The following is an 18,077-nucleotide window of genomic DNA, read 5'->3' as shown; positions in this document are numbered from 1 at the left end:
CACTTTTGGAATTCTGAAATAGGCAAAATGTCTCTCACACTGACCCCGATTTCCACAATTATTTACAGCGCTAAAAATGACAATTTTGGAAGTTTTTAACAGGTAGGAAAGTACGCGTGTTGTGCTTTAACAGTGTATGCCGGAGGCTGCCTTGTCCTCCGCATGGATTGAGCTGTTCCGTGCCTCACGCCCTTTGACCCGATGACCCCCTATTTGGCCGCCAGTGATCAGCCTCCTGGCCGCTATCAACTAATCTCACACGGGGGAGGGGTCAGTTAGACATGAAACAATGTCTTAAGTGTCAATCGCAGTCGCTGCCTCAAAAAGGCTGCCAGCATCATCAAGGACCCACACCATCCTGGCCACACACTCATCTATCCGCTGCCTTCAGGTAGAAGGTACAGGAGCCTGAAATCTGCAACATCCCGGTTCAGGAATAGCTACTTCCCACAGCCATCAGGCTATTAAACACACACATACAAACTCTGAACTATAACAGTCTATTGCACTTTATCTGTTTATTTATGCATATATATATATATATATGGTTTATGCTACACACACACACACACACACACACACACACACACACACACACACACACGCGCGCGCGCGCGAACACACACACACTCTCGCACACACACACACACTCACACACACACACACACATACGCACACACTCACACATACTCACATTCACACACACACACACACACACACACACACACACACTTGTGCGTGAGACTTTGGCCGCTGTTTTCACTCTGAAAGAAACAAGAGGGGAAGAGTGGTGGTAGAGAGGGGAGGTGGCGGCTGTGGCCAGTTCTCTGATCCCCCGGAAGGGAGAGAGGGGGAGGGGAGAAAAAAAGAGAGAGGAAGAGGGGGAGAAGAGGAGAGAGGGAGAAGTGATTAGAGAGGGGGGGAAGAGGAAAGTGAGAGGAGGAGTGAGAAAATGGGGAGGGAGATAGAGAGGGAGAGAGGGGGTGGAGAGGGGAAGGGGGTTGAGAGGGAGAGGGGGAGGGGAGAGAGAGGGGGGGAAGAGGAGAGACAGGGAGGGAGGGAGGTGAAGAAGTGAGAGAGAGGGGGAATGAGAAATTGCGGAGAGAGAGGGGGGGGAGAGAGGGGGGGAGCAGAGAGAGGAGAAAGAGGAGAGAGAGGGTGAAGAGGTGAGAGAGAGGGGGAGTGAGAAAGTGGGGGGGAGAGAGAGAGAGGGAGAAGAGGAGAGAGAGGGAGAGTGAGAGAGTGGTGTGAGAGAGAGGGAGAGAGATGAGGGGGGGAGAAGAGGAGAGAGAGGGGGAGTGAGAGAGTGGGGGTAGAGAGAGAGAGGGAGAGAGTGGCGGAAAGTGGTGGGAGAGAGAGGGAAGAGAGGCGGGAGAAGAGGAGAGGAGGGGTGAGAGCGACGGGGGCAGAGGGGGAGGGTGAGTGAGTGTGCAGAAAGATAGAGGGGGAGAGGGAGAGAGCGGAGAGAGATAGAGAAGGTGAGAGAGAGAGGAGAGAGAGAGAGAATGTTTGTTCAAAAAAAACTCACGGTGATATTCCACCCTCAGCGATGTCTAAACCTCGACCCGGCCGGGCAGAGTCCGGAGCCGGCAGTGATGTGAGTGAGTTGGAACCGGCAGCTTGGAGCAGAGAGCGGGGGCGACTCTAGCCCTGTCTCGGCGCTGCGGGAGCCGGGAGCGGTGCAGTGACACGGCGGGTGTCCCGGTAACGTCGGGACGGGGAGGGCGGGGAGGAGATGGGCAGGGAGGAGGGATAGGGGGGGTTGCGGTCGGCTATGCCGCAGTTTCTCCACGCCCAGGGCTGTGACTCAGCGTCTGAGCGCCGACAACTGTGATGGAAGGCGGAATAAAGTTCAAGACCCTTCCCTTTGTTCTTCCTCGGTCGGGGGCCTCGAGCCCTCCGTTGACGGGACGATCTTGACTCCCGTAGCCGGCGGTGTTTTGACCCTCTGCGTCGAGGCGATCAGCTCCTGCATCGGGGGGGATGTCAGATCCCCCGCGCCGCGCGATCGAACCTCGCGTCGGGGCAGGTCGCGGCGTTGGAGCTCCCGACTCGGTCTCTCCCGAGACTGCGAGCCCTTGATGGTAAGTCCGCGATGGCCGCGGTGGGAGCGATCCCAGGCAAGGGATCCGCTCCGATGTTAAGTCCGCGCCCCGCGGTGGGGCTCACGACAGCCCGAGGAGGCTTCCAGCTCCAGCGACGGTAGGCCGCAGAGCCCGGAGAATATGATCCGAAAATTGATCACTTCTCGGGGAAATAGAAAATGGTTGTGCAAAGTCAAAACATAATTCCCCCAAGTTTGTATAGTTTGGAGTGTATTTGGAGTTTGGAGAGTTTCATAGCCTGATGGGTGTATGGTCGATGCAGTTTTCATACTCCTGTACCTTCTTCCCGATGTTAGCAGCGAGTTGAGAGCGTGGCCAGGGTGGTGTGGGTCTCTGATGATGCCGGCTGCCTTGATGAGAGCGCCTCCTGTAGATCCCTCAGATTCGTATTGAATCTTTTCCCCTTCACCTTGAAGCTATGTCCTCTGGTCCTCGATTCCCCTACTCTGGGCAAGAGACTCTGTGCGTCTATTCCACTCATGATTTTATACACCTCTATAAGATCAATACACCTCTGGAAGATCAGATGCCCACACAGATTTTGTCGGGGGAGGGAAAGGGGAAAGAGAGGGAGGGGTGGGGTGGGGAGATGACTGGAAATTTGAGCACACATTTCTGTCATCATCTCCCATCCCTCCCCAGTCACCCTGCTCCTTTCCCCTCTGCAACCCGCTCACATCTCATCCCCAAGACCCCCATTTCCCTGTTATCCACCCCCCCCCCCACCCATCACCCCATCACGCCCCATCCCCCCACCCATCTCTACCTCCCTCCGGCTTTACATTTCACTCCACCTCTTCTCTCCTCATCTGACATCATTTTGTCTCATTTTCACCTCTAGTCATTGTCACTTATTCCACCCACTGATCACCCCCTCACCTGTATCCACCCATCACTTAAGATCGACACAAAATGCTGGAGTAACTCAGCGGTCGAGACCCTTCTTCGACGCATTCCTTCTCTCCACAGATGCTGCCTGTCCCGCTGAGTTACTCCAGCTTTTTGTATCTATCTTCGGTTTAAACCAGCATCTGCAGTTCCTTCTTCCATCAATCACTTGACAGACATTACCCCCCCTCCCCCCACCCCATCCCCACCCCCATCCCACACACACACCTCTCTGTTCCAGCTTTCTCTCACTCCCCCATCAGTCTGAAGGGTCGCCTGTCCAATCCCTCCACAGATGCTGCCCGACCCGCTGAGTTCCTCATTTTACTGACACTTGTCCATTTCCGACTCAGCGGACAGCAGCGACGCGCGGGCCGAGCGGCCTCTCTCTCTGTCCCTGTCAGCAGCCGCAGCTGTCCCGCTGCCTTGCAGTCAGAGGGCTGCATCCTTCACCGTGTCCCGGTCACGTCTACACTACGGGCGCCGGCTCCAGGCTTGTGGGGAAACCTCACTGAATCAAACGGCCCGCTGGGCTGGGGCAGAGAGAGGGAAGCGTCGGTGCAGGCGAGGGGTGGGTGGGGAGTGGAAAGTGTAAGGGAGGAAGGAAGACGGGAAGCCGGAGCCCTGGGAATGTGAGAGGGGGGTGGAGCGGGGAGAGGAACGGAGAGAGGGGCGGAGAGAGGGGCGGGGAGAGGGTACGGGGAGAGGGGCGGGGAGAGGGGACGGGGAGAGGGGCGGGGAGTGGGGCGGGGAGAGGGTACGGGGAGAGGGGCCGAGAGAGGAACGGAGAGAGGGGCGGTGAGAGGGGCGGGGAGAGGGGCGGGGAGAGGAACGGGGAGAGGGGCGGGGAGAGGGGGCGGGGAGAGGGGCCGAGAGAGGAACGGAGAGAGGGGCGGTGAGAGGGGCGGGGAGATGGGCGGGGAGAGGAACGGAGAGAGGGGCGGGGAGAGGGGGCGGGGAGAGGAACGGAGAGAGGGGCGGAGAGAGGGACGGAGAGAGGGGCGGGGAGAGGGGCGGAGAGAGAAGCGGGGAGAGGGGCGGAGAGAGGGGCGGAGAGAGGGGCGGAGAGAGGGGCGAAGAGAGGGGCGGGGAGAGGGGCGGAGAGAGGGGCGGGGAGAGGGGCGGAGAGAGAAGCGGGGAGAGGGGCGGAGAGAGAAGCGGGGAGAGGGGCGGAGAGAGGGGCGGAGAGAGGGGCGGAGAGAGGGGCGGAGAGAGAAGCGGGGAGCGGGGCGGAGAGAGGGGCGGGGAGAGGGGGAGGGGAGAGGGGCGGGGAGAGGGCCGGCGAGAAGCGGGGAGAGGGGCGGGGACAGGGGCGGGGACAGGGGCGGGAGAAGCGGGGAGATGGGACGGGGCGGAGCGGAAGAGTCAGGGGTGGAGGAGATGTGTCAGTGGGGGAAGGGGAGAGAGAGAGGGATAGGAGGTGAGAAAGAGAGGAGATGGCACAAAGCTGGGTGGCAGTGTGAACTGTGAGGAGGATGCTACGAGGATGAAGGGTGACTTGGACAGGTTGGGGGAGTGGACAGACACATGGCAGATGCAGTTTAATGTCTAACTGACTCCTCCCTCATGTGAGATTAGTTGGGAGCGGCCAGGACACTGAACACTCAACACTTGCAGCCAAATAACTTTCATTCCCCGAGACGGCAGCGCGCGCAGTGGAAAACACTTTGAACCAGGAAGTGGAGATAAAATGGCTGCGAAAGACCAGGTCGAGAGTTGGACCGAGGAGGCAGTTTGTCCCATCTGTCTGGATTTCTTCACCGATCCGGTGTCACTGGAATGCGGGCACAACTTCTGCCGCCCCTGTATCACACAGAGTTGGGACAGGGAGGGTAGAAACTCCTGCCCGGAATGTAGAGAGGAATTTACAGACCGCACCCTCAGGGTGAATCGGGCCTTGGTTAGACTGTCTGAGAAAGCTCGAACACTGAGCCTGAATCAGACAGAGAAGAAAAGTAAACTTCAGTGCGAGAAACATCAGGAAGAACTGAAGCTGTTTTGTGAAACGGACAAGAAGCTGATCTGTGTGATTTGTGCAGCTGGGCGGGAACACAAGTCTCACAGCTTCATGCCGGTAGATGAAGCTTTTGAAACCTACAAGGTAAAAGCAAACCGATTCTGATCACATAATCGTGTCATGTTGTGTTCATTTTCTGACATTTTTATTCTCTGATCTGAATCCCAACCCCAGGGTCAGGTGAAATCTACCTTCGAATTTCTCACAGAAAAGGAATCAGACATCCTGGAAATGGAGCAGGAACAGAAAGAGAACATTTCTGGAGTTCAGGTTTGTACTGCCGATTTAATGTTCTTGTGTGGATTTCATCCCTGTGATGTGTGCAATAATTTGGCACCACTACATTGGAATGTTACAACATTTTGAGATTTAAAAAATCAAGCCTGTAATTTATCCCATCAGATAAAGCATAAAAAGAACTTTCATTTGATACCTAATTCACTTTCATATCTTCAGTATAAAAAAAGTTATGGTCATTTACATACTCGGAAATTAACATCCTGTTCCCTATTGCTTTTCCATTGACTTAACACAAAAGCTGTGATCGAGGACAGTCAGTTTACATAAAAGCCCATAGCTTTCTTAAAAATTAAGATAACTGAATGAAATTTTCAGTTATTATCGATTGAAGTATTCTGAAACAAATGACACATTTTACTCGGATGGCCTGATATTAAAGTATATAATTAGTTAATTACCTAATTAAGTAGCTAAATACAAAATTACCCGTTGTGACGGAAATAGTAATAAACACCCAGACTGCCTTGAAAATTCAAAAATGTGATATTCTCAAGATCAGAACTATAATATTATTGTAACGTTAAAACAAATATTCAATACTCCCCCCCCCCAAATAATTCATATTCATCAGTGTCAAATCAATTAAATTCATCTAAATTCAATTACTAGATCTAAACATCTATCTAAAAATAATTGTTTAAATAGCCAAAGTATCCAAATAACAAACTGATCCCATTCACACAAGAATTCACAATACAACATGATTTTTAAATCTCACCTTGTCATGAAATTCTATGCCAAGGAAGGAATTGAATGTTTAATTCCCATAAAATGTCCTATGTTGGATATAACACTGCAGCAGACAAGGTGCGTTTTGCACAGACATTTGTTCCAAATCCAGAAACATCCATTCTCAAGATTACCAAAATCATTATTTTATGCTCAATCATGTCATAAGAACATCTACATTTTCTATATTTAGTGTTATTGTCTATCCATGATCAATATTTTCATACTAAATATCTCACTAAAACTTTACTGTGGAAGTTTTCAGTTATTTAGTATGAAAATATTGATCACGGATAGACAATAGCACAAAATATAGATGAATTAGACATGACTCTTATGACATGATTGAGCAAAAAAATAATGAATTTGATTATCTTGAGAGTAGCAGTTTCTGGATTATGATCGATTGGCATGTGGTCGCTGCCGTGATTTAAGCCCCGATTGGCAGGCAAGGCACGGCCAATATCGCATCGGAGCCTAAATGAAAATCAGATATTTCGCATCATCTGATTACAATGAAACCACACCAAAAAGCAAGTTAAGATGGGAAATATACGACATACCTTTTGTTTTGTCCCGCACTTGCGATCCGTGATGTTGAAGGTGTTGAAGGCGAAGTCACATTAACTTCAATCCAGCGATGCATTCGCCCAGCAACCTTTTTTTTTTTTAAAGGGAGCGGGATTGCAGATCAATTTTTCTTCATCAGCTTGAAGTCCAAGCAAATTCCTCTCTGACAACCAATGCAAACCTGCATTTTCATTCCCCCCCACCCCCTCCCCAACCAACAGCCTCCTGAATCGCACGCCTAGGCAGTGGGCAGATCTGGAGCGCTGCTGATGGTAGGGTTTTGTAACAACACTGCACTATAGAGCTCAGTGGTCGAGGACCAGAACACTTGGGAGAGGTTGAGCAGCCAAGGACTTTACTCCCTGGAGAGCAGCAGTCTGAAGAATGGTCTGTGGCAGGTGTATAATATCATGAAATGGAATGATATGTTGGATGGTCAGTCTTTTACTCTTAGTAGGGGGGTCGAGAATGTGAGGGTATAGGTTTTAGATGAGAGGGAAAAGATTTAAAACGAACATGAAGGACAACTTTGGTAGTGGGTTCATGGAACGAGCTGCCAGATGAGGTAGTTGAGTCAGAAACCGTAACAACATTTAAAAGATATTCAAACAAACTCGTGGGGAGAAAAGGTTTAGAACTATCTGGGCCAAATACGGACAAGTGGAAATAGCGCAGATGGGACGTCTTGGTGGGTATCTAACACCCCTTGCTGTATGACTCTATGAAGTCTGTCATTCTAAGTGGTGCTGCTGTCTGCTAGTTCTGGTGACCTGGTTCTGTCCACTGAGGGTTAATGGACACATGAAATGGAATAGGTTGCAGGGAATTGTACCTTGGAAATGGGAATGATGTGAGTGTACATTACTTTCACCAAATATTTCAGAATTATCAAGACGAGCTCTTGAATTGCCACGGTGATGAAAGGAGCGGATTATATACAAGTAAATTGAATTAATGTAGATACGTACAGAGCCCAGCATGGACATAATAATAATAATAATAATAATATCTGTTATTGTCATTGCACGTCAGTGCAACGAGATTTAGTGTGCAGCTCCACTGATGTACAAGAAAGGTAAATAAATACAATACATAAATAAGCAAGCTGAATTGATTGACGTGACCATCTGAGGGAGGGCACTCATTAGGGCCGGTTCAGAGCCGCTATAGCTCTTGGGATAAAACTGTTCCTGAGTCTGGAGGTTCGGGCGTAGAAGGCCTTGTAACGTCTGCCGGAGGGGAGAAGTTGAAACAGACCGTGACAGGGGTGTGATGAGTCCTTATGGATGCTGAGGGCCTTCCTGAGGCACCGCGTGTGGTAGATGCCCTCCAAGGCTGGGAGCTCTGTCCGATGATCCGTTGCGCTCTGTTGACGACGCGCTGAAGAGCTCTCCTCTCCGCCTCCGTGCAGCTGAGATACCACACAGAGATGCCATACGTCAGTGCCTTCTTGACCAGCGCAGCGGTGTTGGTGGACCATGTGAGGTCTTCTGAAATGTGAGTGCCCAGAAACTTAAAGCTGGACACTCTCTCCACACTTTCCCCATAAATGGAGATTGGGGCATATTCTCCAGTATGGGACCTCCTGAAGTCAATAATCAGCTCCTTGGTCTTGGAGGTGTTTAGTGCCAAGTTGTTATTGGCGCACCAGTCCGCCAGGTTCTGCACCTCCGCTCTGTAGTTTGTTTCATCACCGTTGGCGATCAGCCCAATCACTGTTGTGTCGTCTGCAAACTTCACGATGGTGTTGGTGTCGAATGCAGGGACACAGTCGTGAGTGAAGAGGGAGTAGAGCATGGGGCTTAGTACACAGCCCTATGGTGTGCCGGTGCTCAGGGTGATGGTGGAGGACAGGTGCGGGCCCAGTCTCACTGCCTGCGGTCGCTCCGTGAGAAATTTCAGGATCCAATCGCATATCGGTGAGCTGAGGCCTAGCTGGTGGAGTTTGGTGGTGAGCTTGGTGGGGATGACCGTATTGAATGCAGAGCTATAGTCAATGAAGAGCATCCTCACATACGTGCCCTGTCTGTCCAGGTGAGTCAGGACAGTGTGAAGGGCCAGAGAGATGGCATCCTCTGTTGATCTATTTGCCCTGTATGCAAATTGATAGGAGTCCAGTGAGGCAGGGATGCTGGATTTTGGGCCGAATGACATATTTCTGTACTCGAGAATTCGACATTGATTAGCCAAATGTCACCTTCCATTTCAGGAGGAAACACAGCAGAGTGACATAATATATTGATTCTCATCTTTCATCTGACAGGAAGAGTCACACAACCTTCAGTCACAGGTCACATCCCAGTTTGCTGAACTGCACCAGATTCTCACTGAGAAAGAGCAGCGCTTACTCGGAGATATCCGGGAAGAAGAGGCGAAGATTGTAAAAACAATGGAGAAAAATCTTCACGAGATTCAAGAGAATTTAAATTCCATTCAGAAGGAACTCTCAAAGTTGCAGGAACAGATAGACCACAAGGACGGCGTGATGTTTCTGAAGGTGAGGGGTTACACTACACTTTGGTGAAGTGAACGTGCACAGTCACAAAGTGGTGGGTTAAATTTCGGAAATAAATGCATCATTTACCAGTAATTCAGAACGGTGTCAAAGTTCCATCTGTTCCATCTACTCACATATCCAACAACAATTCCCCAAATTCCAGGAATCCTCATGTATTTTTCCCACTTCAACTTACATTTATCTACAATATTGTCTACAGGCTGTCCGCTGAGTTCCACATTCTCTTTACTGCAGCACTTGTGGAATTTATTAAAGGCCATCATACATTTCAGCTTTGATTTTTGGTCTCCCCACAGTTAGTGATAACATTTCCAACCCCCACCCATTTAAATCCGCCGCTGACCCTAAAATATTCCATCCTATAATCTCTGACATCTTCTCCAGATAACACCCCACGACCTGCCCGGTCTTACTCGTAAGTGCGTTCAATGTCTCTACGACAATATCCACTTTCTGTCTGTGTGACAGCGGCAAAGAGTTGGGAAATGGGAATTATCAGAGGGGTTTTCTGTAGCAATTTGGTGAAATAGCCGCCGTCGGGATCATGACGATCCATCTCAGTCTATTGAGATTTGTGTTTTATTTATTTCAGGAGGAAGCTGGTCGCAAGAGCAGGTAGGACATGCTTTTGACTGAAACAATGTATGTTTTTATAGTACAACATCAAAAAAACAGCTCATGCTCAGTTTCTAACCAGCTGTTAAATATTTGCAGGGTTAGTGATGAAACCAAAACAATGTTGGTGGTAGATGGCGCGTTGCCCATTGAAAAGTTTGATCGCACCTTTTTCTACAACATGGCATTGAGAGAAACATCTGATATCATCAACCGAGGTAAAACTAATCCCTTTTCCATTGTTCTTTTTAAGACATCTTTATGCAATATTATATGTGAAGATTAATGGTATTAATGGCTCTGGGTGAAGCATCACAGAGACAGAGAGCGAAGTTTGTTTGCACTTGAAGAAAATCCTTATTCCTGGGTGGTAGACTAAAATGCTGGAGAAACTCAGCGGGTGAGGCAGCATCGATGGAGCGAAGGAAATAGGCGACGTTTCGGGTCGAGAGACTTCTTCAGACTCAAGAAGGGTCTCGACCTGAAACGTCGCCTATTTCTTCGCTCCATAGATGCTGCCTCACCCGCTGAGTTTTTCCAGCATTTTTGTCTACCTTTGATTTTCAGCATCTGCAGTTCCTTCTTAAACACTTGTTCCTGGGTGAATGAGTTTGCTGTGCTGGGTGAATGAGTTTGCTGTGCTGGGTGAAATTGCGTAGACTAGGCCTGTGTACTCGAGAGTTCAGGTGTATTAGTGGAGATCTCAGTGAAACACAAAGTCCTTACAGGACTCAGTGGGCTGGATGCAAGGAGGTTGTTTCCCATGTCTGAGGGGTCAAGAGTCAACGGAAACCCTCTCAGGGTTTGGACCATTTAGGACAGAGACAAGGAGACATCACTGCACGCAGAGACTGGGCAACATTTGGAATTCCCTGCACCGCTGGCTGTGGATAATCAGTCATTCAGTGCTCGTGGAGCCAGAGAGCCATGGTTGTACATTACAGAGTCAGGCCCTTCGGCCCATCAGATGCTTGTCCACCTTTTTCCCCCAGACACATTAATTCCATTTGCCCACATTAGAACCGTATTATTAATAATTATAATAAACTTTATTTCAGATTCAAGTTCCAGACAAGGGACAACATTACACAAAAATACATTGCATATAAAACACCATAAAATACATATAACATCTTAGTAGATCACTTATAAAAGCATTAGATATTATATATTAAATACAACACAATAGGTGATTTAAAATCCAGAATTAAAAGAATGATCAATGTCCTACAATGAGACAATGATACCATTGTCTCCACAGCTGGGATTGGTAGCATGTACTAGTGCTGAACCTTATGTTTGACAAGGCCACAATGATTACATTTTTAGAGTCTTTTATCCTGCAAATGAATTTATACATATGAATTCTTAGGATAGCTTCTAAAGTACTGACCTCTGCAGACACAAACATGTTACTAGCACTTCACCATCTAGGTTTCCTTAGCAGTGTTCTGATGGCATCATTATAGGTCACCTTTAGTCTCTGCAAACTTGGCTTTCCATAGTTTGAGCACAGGTGTGCAGTATAGAGTGGTGTGCAATATGCTCTAAACTGGGACATCTTCACCACATCTGTACACGCACCAAATTAGACTAGAGAATATTTGCCTGTACGTGCAGCATGCGTCGTTGCCTATAAATATTCTCATCATCTGTCATCTGTTCTGTAATAAAATGCCCAAGATATTTTACCGTATTACAGACAGTAAGATTATTGTCAGACAATTTAAAATCAGGAATTTTTAGACATTTATCCTCTTAGGTTCTACAGATCATAACCACACTTTTACAAGCATTATATTTAATATCATTAAATAACATTGTATTGAGATTTGAGAATTATGGAACAGAAGTTTAGGGGTAACATGAGGCGGAACTTCTGTACTCAGAGAGTGGTAGCTGTGTGGAATGAGGTTCCAGTGGAAGTGGTGGAGGCAGTTTCGATTTTATTATTTAAAAATAAATTGGATCGGTATATGGAGGGGAAAGGAATGGAGGGTTATGGTCTGAGTGCAGGTAGATGGGACTAGGTGAGAATAAATGTTTCGGTACGGACTACAGGGGCCGAGATGTCCTGTTTCCGTGCTCTAATTGTTATATGGTTATATGGTTAATATTCAACACATCGTCTGTTAAATCGCAAAGCCACTTAAATGTAGTAATTACATTTGATTCCACCACCTACTCTGGCAAAATATACCAGATATTAAACTCTTTGTGTGAAAAAAACAGCGTCCTCCAGTATTAATATCCCTGCATGACAGGAAGGTTTCGATGATCCAGCCTATATCCTGCTGCAGACTTTGACAGACTACCTTGCTATCCACAACATTACCCGTTTTCCACAAACTTTGTAGTCACACCTCCTACATTCACATCCAAGCCATGAAAACATAAAATAAACAGCAAAGGTTGCAGCACCGATCTCTGCTGCACACCACCAGTCCCAGACCTCCAGGCAGCAAAATCATCCTTCTACCGCTACCTTCTACCTCCAACCACCAAGTCAATTGTGGGTCCATTTTACCAACTCATCTTGGATCCCACCTGCCTTTGTTTTGTGGACCAGCCTCACATGTAAAACATTGTCAAGTCCCTCAGTGACGTTCATATATTGGTTCACAATGAGATCAGAGTGTTCTTGGTTGTACAGATGCATCAAATCCACCCTCCACTAAAGAAAGCAAGTAAACAGTAGCAGATTGCCTCGCCCGTCCAGTCCACTCCCGTTCAGTATGATCACGGCAACTCCACCCCACATCTCTACATCCTCTTTAACCACCTCTAATTACCACTCACATCCGTCTCCTCATCTTCCAATCTGCCTCTCCCTCGCCATCTACTGGCAAGATATTTGAATATCTGCCTGAAGGATGGTCTTCTGAAGAACTATAAAAGATGAAATAGCTGCACATTTGGATAGCAGTGACAGGATCGGTCCGAGTCAGCATGGATTTACGAGGGGGAAGTCATGCTTGAGTAATCTGCTGGAATTTTTTGAGGATTTAACTGGGAAAATGGACAAGGGAGACCCAGTGGATGTAGTGTACCTGGACTTCAGAAACTATTTGATGAGGTCCCACACAGGGGATTAGTGGGCAAAATTAGAGTACATGGTATTGGGGGTAGAGTGCTGACATGGATAGCGAAGTAGTTGGCCGACAGGAAACAAAGAGTAGGGATTAACCTTCCCTTTCAGAATGGCAGGTAGTGACTAGTGGGGTACCGCAAGGCTCGGTGCTGGGACCGCAGATATTTACAATATATATCAATGATTTAGATGAAGGGATTCAAAGTAACATTAGCAAATTTGCAGATGACACAAAGCTGGGTGGCAGTGTGAACTGTGAGGGGATGCTTTGAGGATGCAGGGTGACTTGGACAGGTTGGGTGAGTGGGCAGATGCATGGCAGATGCAGTTTAATGTGGATAAATGTGATGTTAACCACTTTGGTGGCACAAACCGGAAGGCAGATTATTATCTGAATGGTGTCAAGTTGGGAAAGGGGGGAGTACAACGAGATCTAGAGGTCCTTGTTCATCTGTCACTGAAAGTAAGCAGGTACAGCAGGCAGTGAAGAAAGTGAATGGCATGTTGGCCTTCATAACATGAGGAGTTGAGTATAGGAGCAAAGAGGACCTTCTGCATTTGTACAGGGCCCTAGTGAGACCACAACTGGAGTATTGTGTGCAGTTTTGGTCTCCAAATTTGAGAAAGGACATTCTTGCTATTGAGGGAGTGCAGCGTAGGTTCACCTGGTTAATTCCCGGGATGGCAGGACTGTCATATGCTGAGAGAATGGAGCGGCTGGGGATCTTATTGAAACATATAAGATTATTAAGGGATTGGACACGCTAGAGGCAGGAAACATGTTCCTGATGTTGGAGGAGTCCATAACCTGGGGCCATAATTTAGAACGGGGATGAGGAAACACTTTTTCACCAAGAGAGTTGTGAATCTGTGGAGTCAGGGGATATGTGGAGAAGGCAGGAACTGGGAACTGATTGGGGATGATCAGCCATTATCACATTGAATGGCGGTGCTGGCTCGCAGGGCCTAATGCCCGCCTCCTGCACCTATTGTCTATTGTCTCTTGTCACTCGTCCTCCACGTCCACCGTCCCCGCCTGACGAAGTCCCCCTCGCCATCCCCGCCTGTGCCCGAGTCTTCCCCCGACCCCCGGGGACTCTCTGATTCTCTGCTTCTCCCCCCAGTCTCCGTCACCCTGGATGTGGAAACAGCGCATGCGCTGCTCGAGGTATCTAAGAATCGGAAGAGGGTGAGAATGATCGAGACCCGGAGGAGTCTCCCTGACATCGGGAAGAGGTTTACAATGCATGCGTGTGTGCTGGGATCGGAGGGATTCACATCGGGGAGACATTACTGGGAGGTGAAGGTGGCGGGGAGTCGGCACTGGAGTCTGGGAGTCGCCGCAGAGTATGTGGAGAGGAAGAGACCGGTCACACTGACCTCGGAGACTGGAGTCTGGAGCATCAGGCGGTTGGGTGACGTGTTTGATGCACTCACCTCCCCTCGATCCCCTCTCCCCGCCCGTCCCATCCCCGGGAGGGTGGGAGTTTATCTCAGTTACGAGTCCGGGACAGTTTCATTTTACGACGCGGTCACCAAGTCCCATCTCCACACCTTCACTGGGAATAACTTCACGGAGAAACTTTATCCTCTCTTCTGGCCTTGTGATGAAAACCAGTGGCTGAGAATCTGCTCCGGTTCCGCTCCGGGTGTGTAAAAAAAAATGTGAATGTGGGAAGAGTGAAATAAACAGCAACTGAAATCAGAGCTGTCTGTCTGTCTGTCGATCCGTTCATTTTAACGCGTTAACCGCGTCCGGCAACGGATCAGAAATTACATTTGTGAAAATATAAAGATTGAAACAACTCCCTTACCGCGGGTTCAGCAGCAGCCGCGGGCGGCGGGTCCTGAGCTCCGGGCACCCCCGGGTCCTAAAGTCCGCCGACTCTGTGAATTTACTGCGTGTTTGCAGCATTTGCTCTCCACACAACAGATTAGTTTTCTTCGGAACGGATCTTTGGAAGAATGGGGTCAAGCCCAAGGGGGGAGGAAATTGGTGTAAACTTAGCTTTGACAGCCAATGAGCGGGTGCTTCGAGCTGCCCACGACATTAACATCATTTAATGATTTAAAGGGCGGTTGTAATACAACAGTCGGTGCAAGGTGGAACAGCGGTAGAGTTGCTGCCTCACAGCGCCAGAGACCCGGGTTCGATCCCGACTACAGGTGCTATCTGTACGGAGCTTGTACGTTCTCCCCGTGACCTGCGTGGGTTTTCTCCGAGATCTTCGGTTTTCCTCCCACTCGCCAAAGACGTACAGGTTTGTAGTTTAAGTGGCCTTGGTGTAAATGTAAATTGTCCCCAGTGTGTGTAGGATAGTGTTAATGTGCGGGGATCGCTGGTCGGCACGGACTCGGTGGGCCGAAGGGCCTGTTTCTCTAAACTAAATGTTAGAGCCAAGAGTGATTTATTGCCATATGCCCCGAAACAAAACAATGAAATACTTGCTTGCAGCAGCACACGGCTCTGTAAAACCCAGGATACACACAAACAACATCAATGTATATAAAAACACACACACATAAATAAATAGAAAATGGTAGTGCAAAGTCACAAGATAATTCCCCCAAGTTTAAATAGTTTGGAGTGTATTTGGAGGTTGGAGTGTTTAATGGATGTATGGCCGATGCAGTTTTCAGGCTTCCTGTACCTTCTTTCCGGCGGTAGAACCTACGACGTATACGTGGCACTGAGTAGGACTAATGCACGTAAATCTGCTCGCCCTGACGGCATCCCCGGGCGCGTTCTCAGGGCCTGTGCTGCGCAGATGACAGACGTCTGGACTGACATCTTCAACCTGTCACTTGCCCAAGCAGTTGTCCCCACGTGCCTTAAAACCACCTCCATCGTGCCAGTGCCAAAACACTCCACTGCGGCAAGCCTCAACGACTTCCGCCCAGTTGCACTTACTCCCATCATCACCAAGTGCTTCGAGAGGCTGGTCCTGGCACACCTCAAAAGCTGCCTACCCCCCACACTGGATCTCTATCAGTTTGCCTACCGCAAGAACGGGTACGGAGGATACCATCTCAACGGCACTTCACTCTGCCCTCTCCCACCTCGACAACAGAGAAACTTACGTAAGAATGCTGTTCATCGATTACAGCTCAGCATTCAACACCATTATACCATCAAAACTGATCACCAAACTCGGTAACCTGGGCATCGACCCCTCCCTCTGCAACTGGATACTGGACTTTCTAACCAACAGACCCCAGTCTGTTAGGTTAGACAAGCGCACCTCTTCAACCCTCACCCTGAACACCGGCGTTCCACAGGGCTGTGTGCTGAGCCCCCTCCTCTACTCCCTCTTCACCTATGACTGAACACCTGTACATGGTACAACACCATCATCAAGTATGCAGATGATACAACGGTGATTGGCCTCATCAGCAACAACGATTAGTCGGCCTCCAGGGAGGAGGTCCAGCACTTAGCAGCATGGTGCGCTGACAACAACCTGGCCCTTAACTACAAGAAGACCAAGGAGCTCATTGTAGACTTCAAGAAGTCCAGAGGCGGCACGCACACCCCCATCCACATTAACGGGATCAAGAAGGCTCACCAGCGTCTCTTCTTCCTGAGGAGACTGAAGAAGGTCCATCTCTCTCCTCAGATCCTGGTGAACCTCTACCGCTGCACCATCGAGAGCATCCTTACCAACTGAATCACAGTATGGTATGGCAACTGCTCTGTCTCCGACCGGAAGGCATTGCAGAGGGTGGTGAAAATTGCCCAACGCATCACCGGTTCCTCGCTTACTCCATTGAGTCTGTCCAAAGCAAGCGTTGTCTGCGGAGGGCGCTCAGCATCGCCAAGGACTGCTCTCACCCCAACCATGGACTGTTTACCCTCCTACCATCCGGGAGGCGCTACAGGTCTCTCAGTTGCCGAACCAGCAGGTCCAGGAACAGTTTCTTCCCGGCGGCTGTCACTCTACTCAACAACGTACCTCGGTGACTGCCAATCACCCCCCCCCCCCCCCCAACCCCCCTCCCCCCCCCCGGACACTTATTATTATTTATTCAAATCATTTGCTATGTCGCTCTTCCAGGGAGATGCTAAATGCATTTCGTTGTCTCTGTACTGTACACTGACAATGACAATTAAAATTGAATCTGAATCTGAATCTGAGCAGCGAGATGAGTGTGGCCAGGGCGGTGCTGGCTCAAAGGGCCGAATGGCCTACTCCTGCACCTATTGTCTATTGTTTTCAGATGCTGCCTCACCCGCTGAGTTTCTCCAACATTTTGTGTCGACCTTCTATTTTACCAGCATCTGCATTTCTTTCTTAAACGCCAAGGAGACCTCCTCTTTGGAAAGTCCATGGGGTATCACAGAGAAAATATAGAAAAATAGGCGCAGGAGGAGGCCATTCGACCCTTCAATCTGATCATGGGTGATCATCCAAAATTAGTACCCAATTCTTGCTTTCCCCCCATATCCCTTGATTCCGTTAACCCTAAAAGCTAAATCTAACTCTCTCTTGAAACCATCCAGTGAATTGGCCTCCACTGCCTTCTGTGGCAGAGAATTCCACAGATTCACAACTAGTTCGGGACTAGTTAGAGAACCTTCTCTAACCAGTCTGAAGATGGGTCATGAACTGAAACGTCACCCAATTTACAGAAGGCAATTAACCTACAAAACTGAGATAGACGCAAGAAGCTGGAGTAACTCAGCGGGACGGGCAGCATCACTGGAGGGAAGGAATGGGTGACGTTTCGGGTCGAAACCCTTCTTCAGACCCGAAATGTCAGCCGCTGGAAACCGTACCAACTCCGTACAGACAGCGCCCGGAGTCTGGAACTAACCCCATGTCCCTGACGCTGTGAGGCAGCAGCAAAGCGCGGGCCGAGTGGCCTCTCTCTCTCTCTCTCTCTCTCTCTCTGTACCTGCCATTAGCCGCAGCAGAACTTTCGCCTTCCAGATAGTACGCCGCATCCCTGGCGGTGACCCGGTCCCGGTTCCCTCTGCTCAACGTCGCCGACTCCACGCGGTACCGAATCACCCCCGAGTCAAGCGGCGCGCTGGGCTGGAGGAGAGAACGTGATGCATTAGTGCGGGGGATGCAGGCGAGGGAGGGGGGATTATGGTAAGGGGGCGTAGGGGCGGAGAGATGCAGGGGGGAGGGAGATGCAGTAAGAGGAGAGGAGGGGGAGGGGAGGTGCTGGGAGAGAGGAAGGGGGGAGGGGGGGGGAGGGGGATGTGAGGGTATGGGGGGAAGGCGGGGGGGGGGTGTA

The 18,077-nt window shown here is 49.4% G+C and overlaps 1 protein-coding gene across 1 annotated transcript; it reads left to right on the top strand.

Annotated features, from left to right (window-relative positions):
* The first annotated feature begins 5,061 nt into the window (after positions 1–5,061).
* On the top strand, positions 5,062–17,887 carry LOC116989906 (E3 ubiquitin-protein ligase TRIM69-like). The gene is made up of 7 exons (XM_033047461.1): positions 5,062–5,094; positions 5,185–5,280; positions 8,873–9,106; positions 9,720–9,742; positions 9,842–9,960; positions 13,958–14,022; positions 17,765–17,887. The coding sequence occupies exons 1-7, from the start codon at positions 5,062–5,064 to the stop codon at positions 17,885–17,887; spliced, it is 693 nt and encodes a 230-aa protein (XP_032903352.1).
* Positions 17,888–18,077: the final 190 nt, after the last annotated feature.

The sequence above is a fragment of the Amblyraja radiata genome, chromosome 30, assembly GCF_010909765.2.
Source record: "Amblyraja radiata isolate CabotCenter1 chromosome 30, sAmbRad1.1.pri, whole genome shotgun sequence".
Taxonomy (NCBI): Eukaryota; Metazoa; Chordata; class Chondrichthyes; order Rajiformes; family Rajidae; genus Amblyraja; species Amblyraja radiata.
Note: the sequence above shows the minus strand (reverse complement) of the source record. Positions and strands in the feature narration are given on the sequence as shown.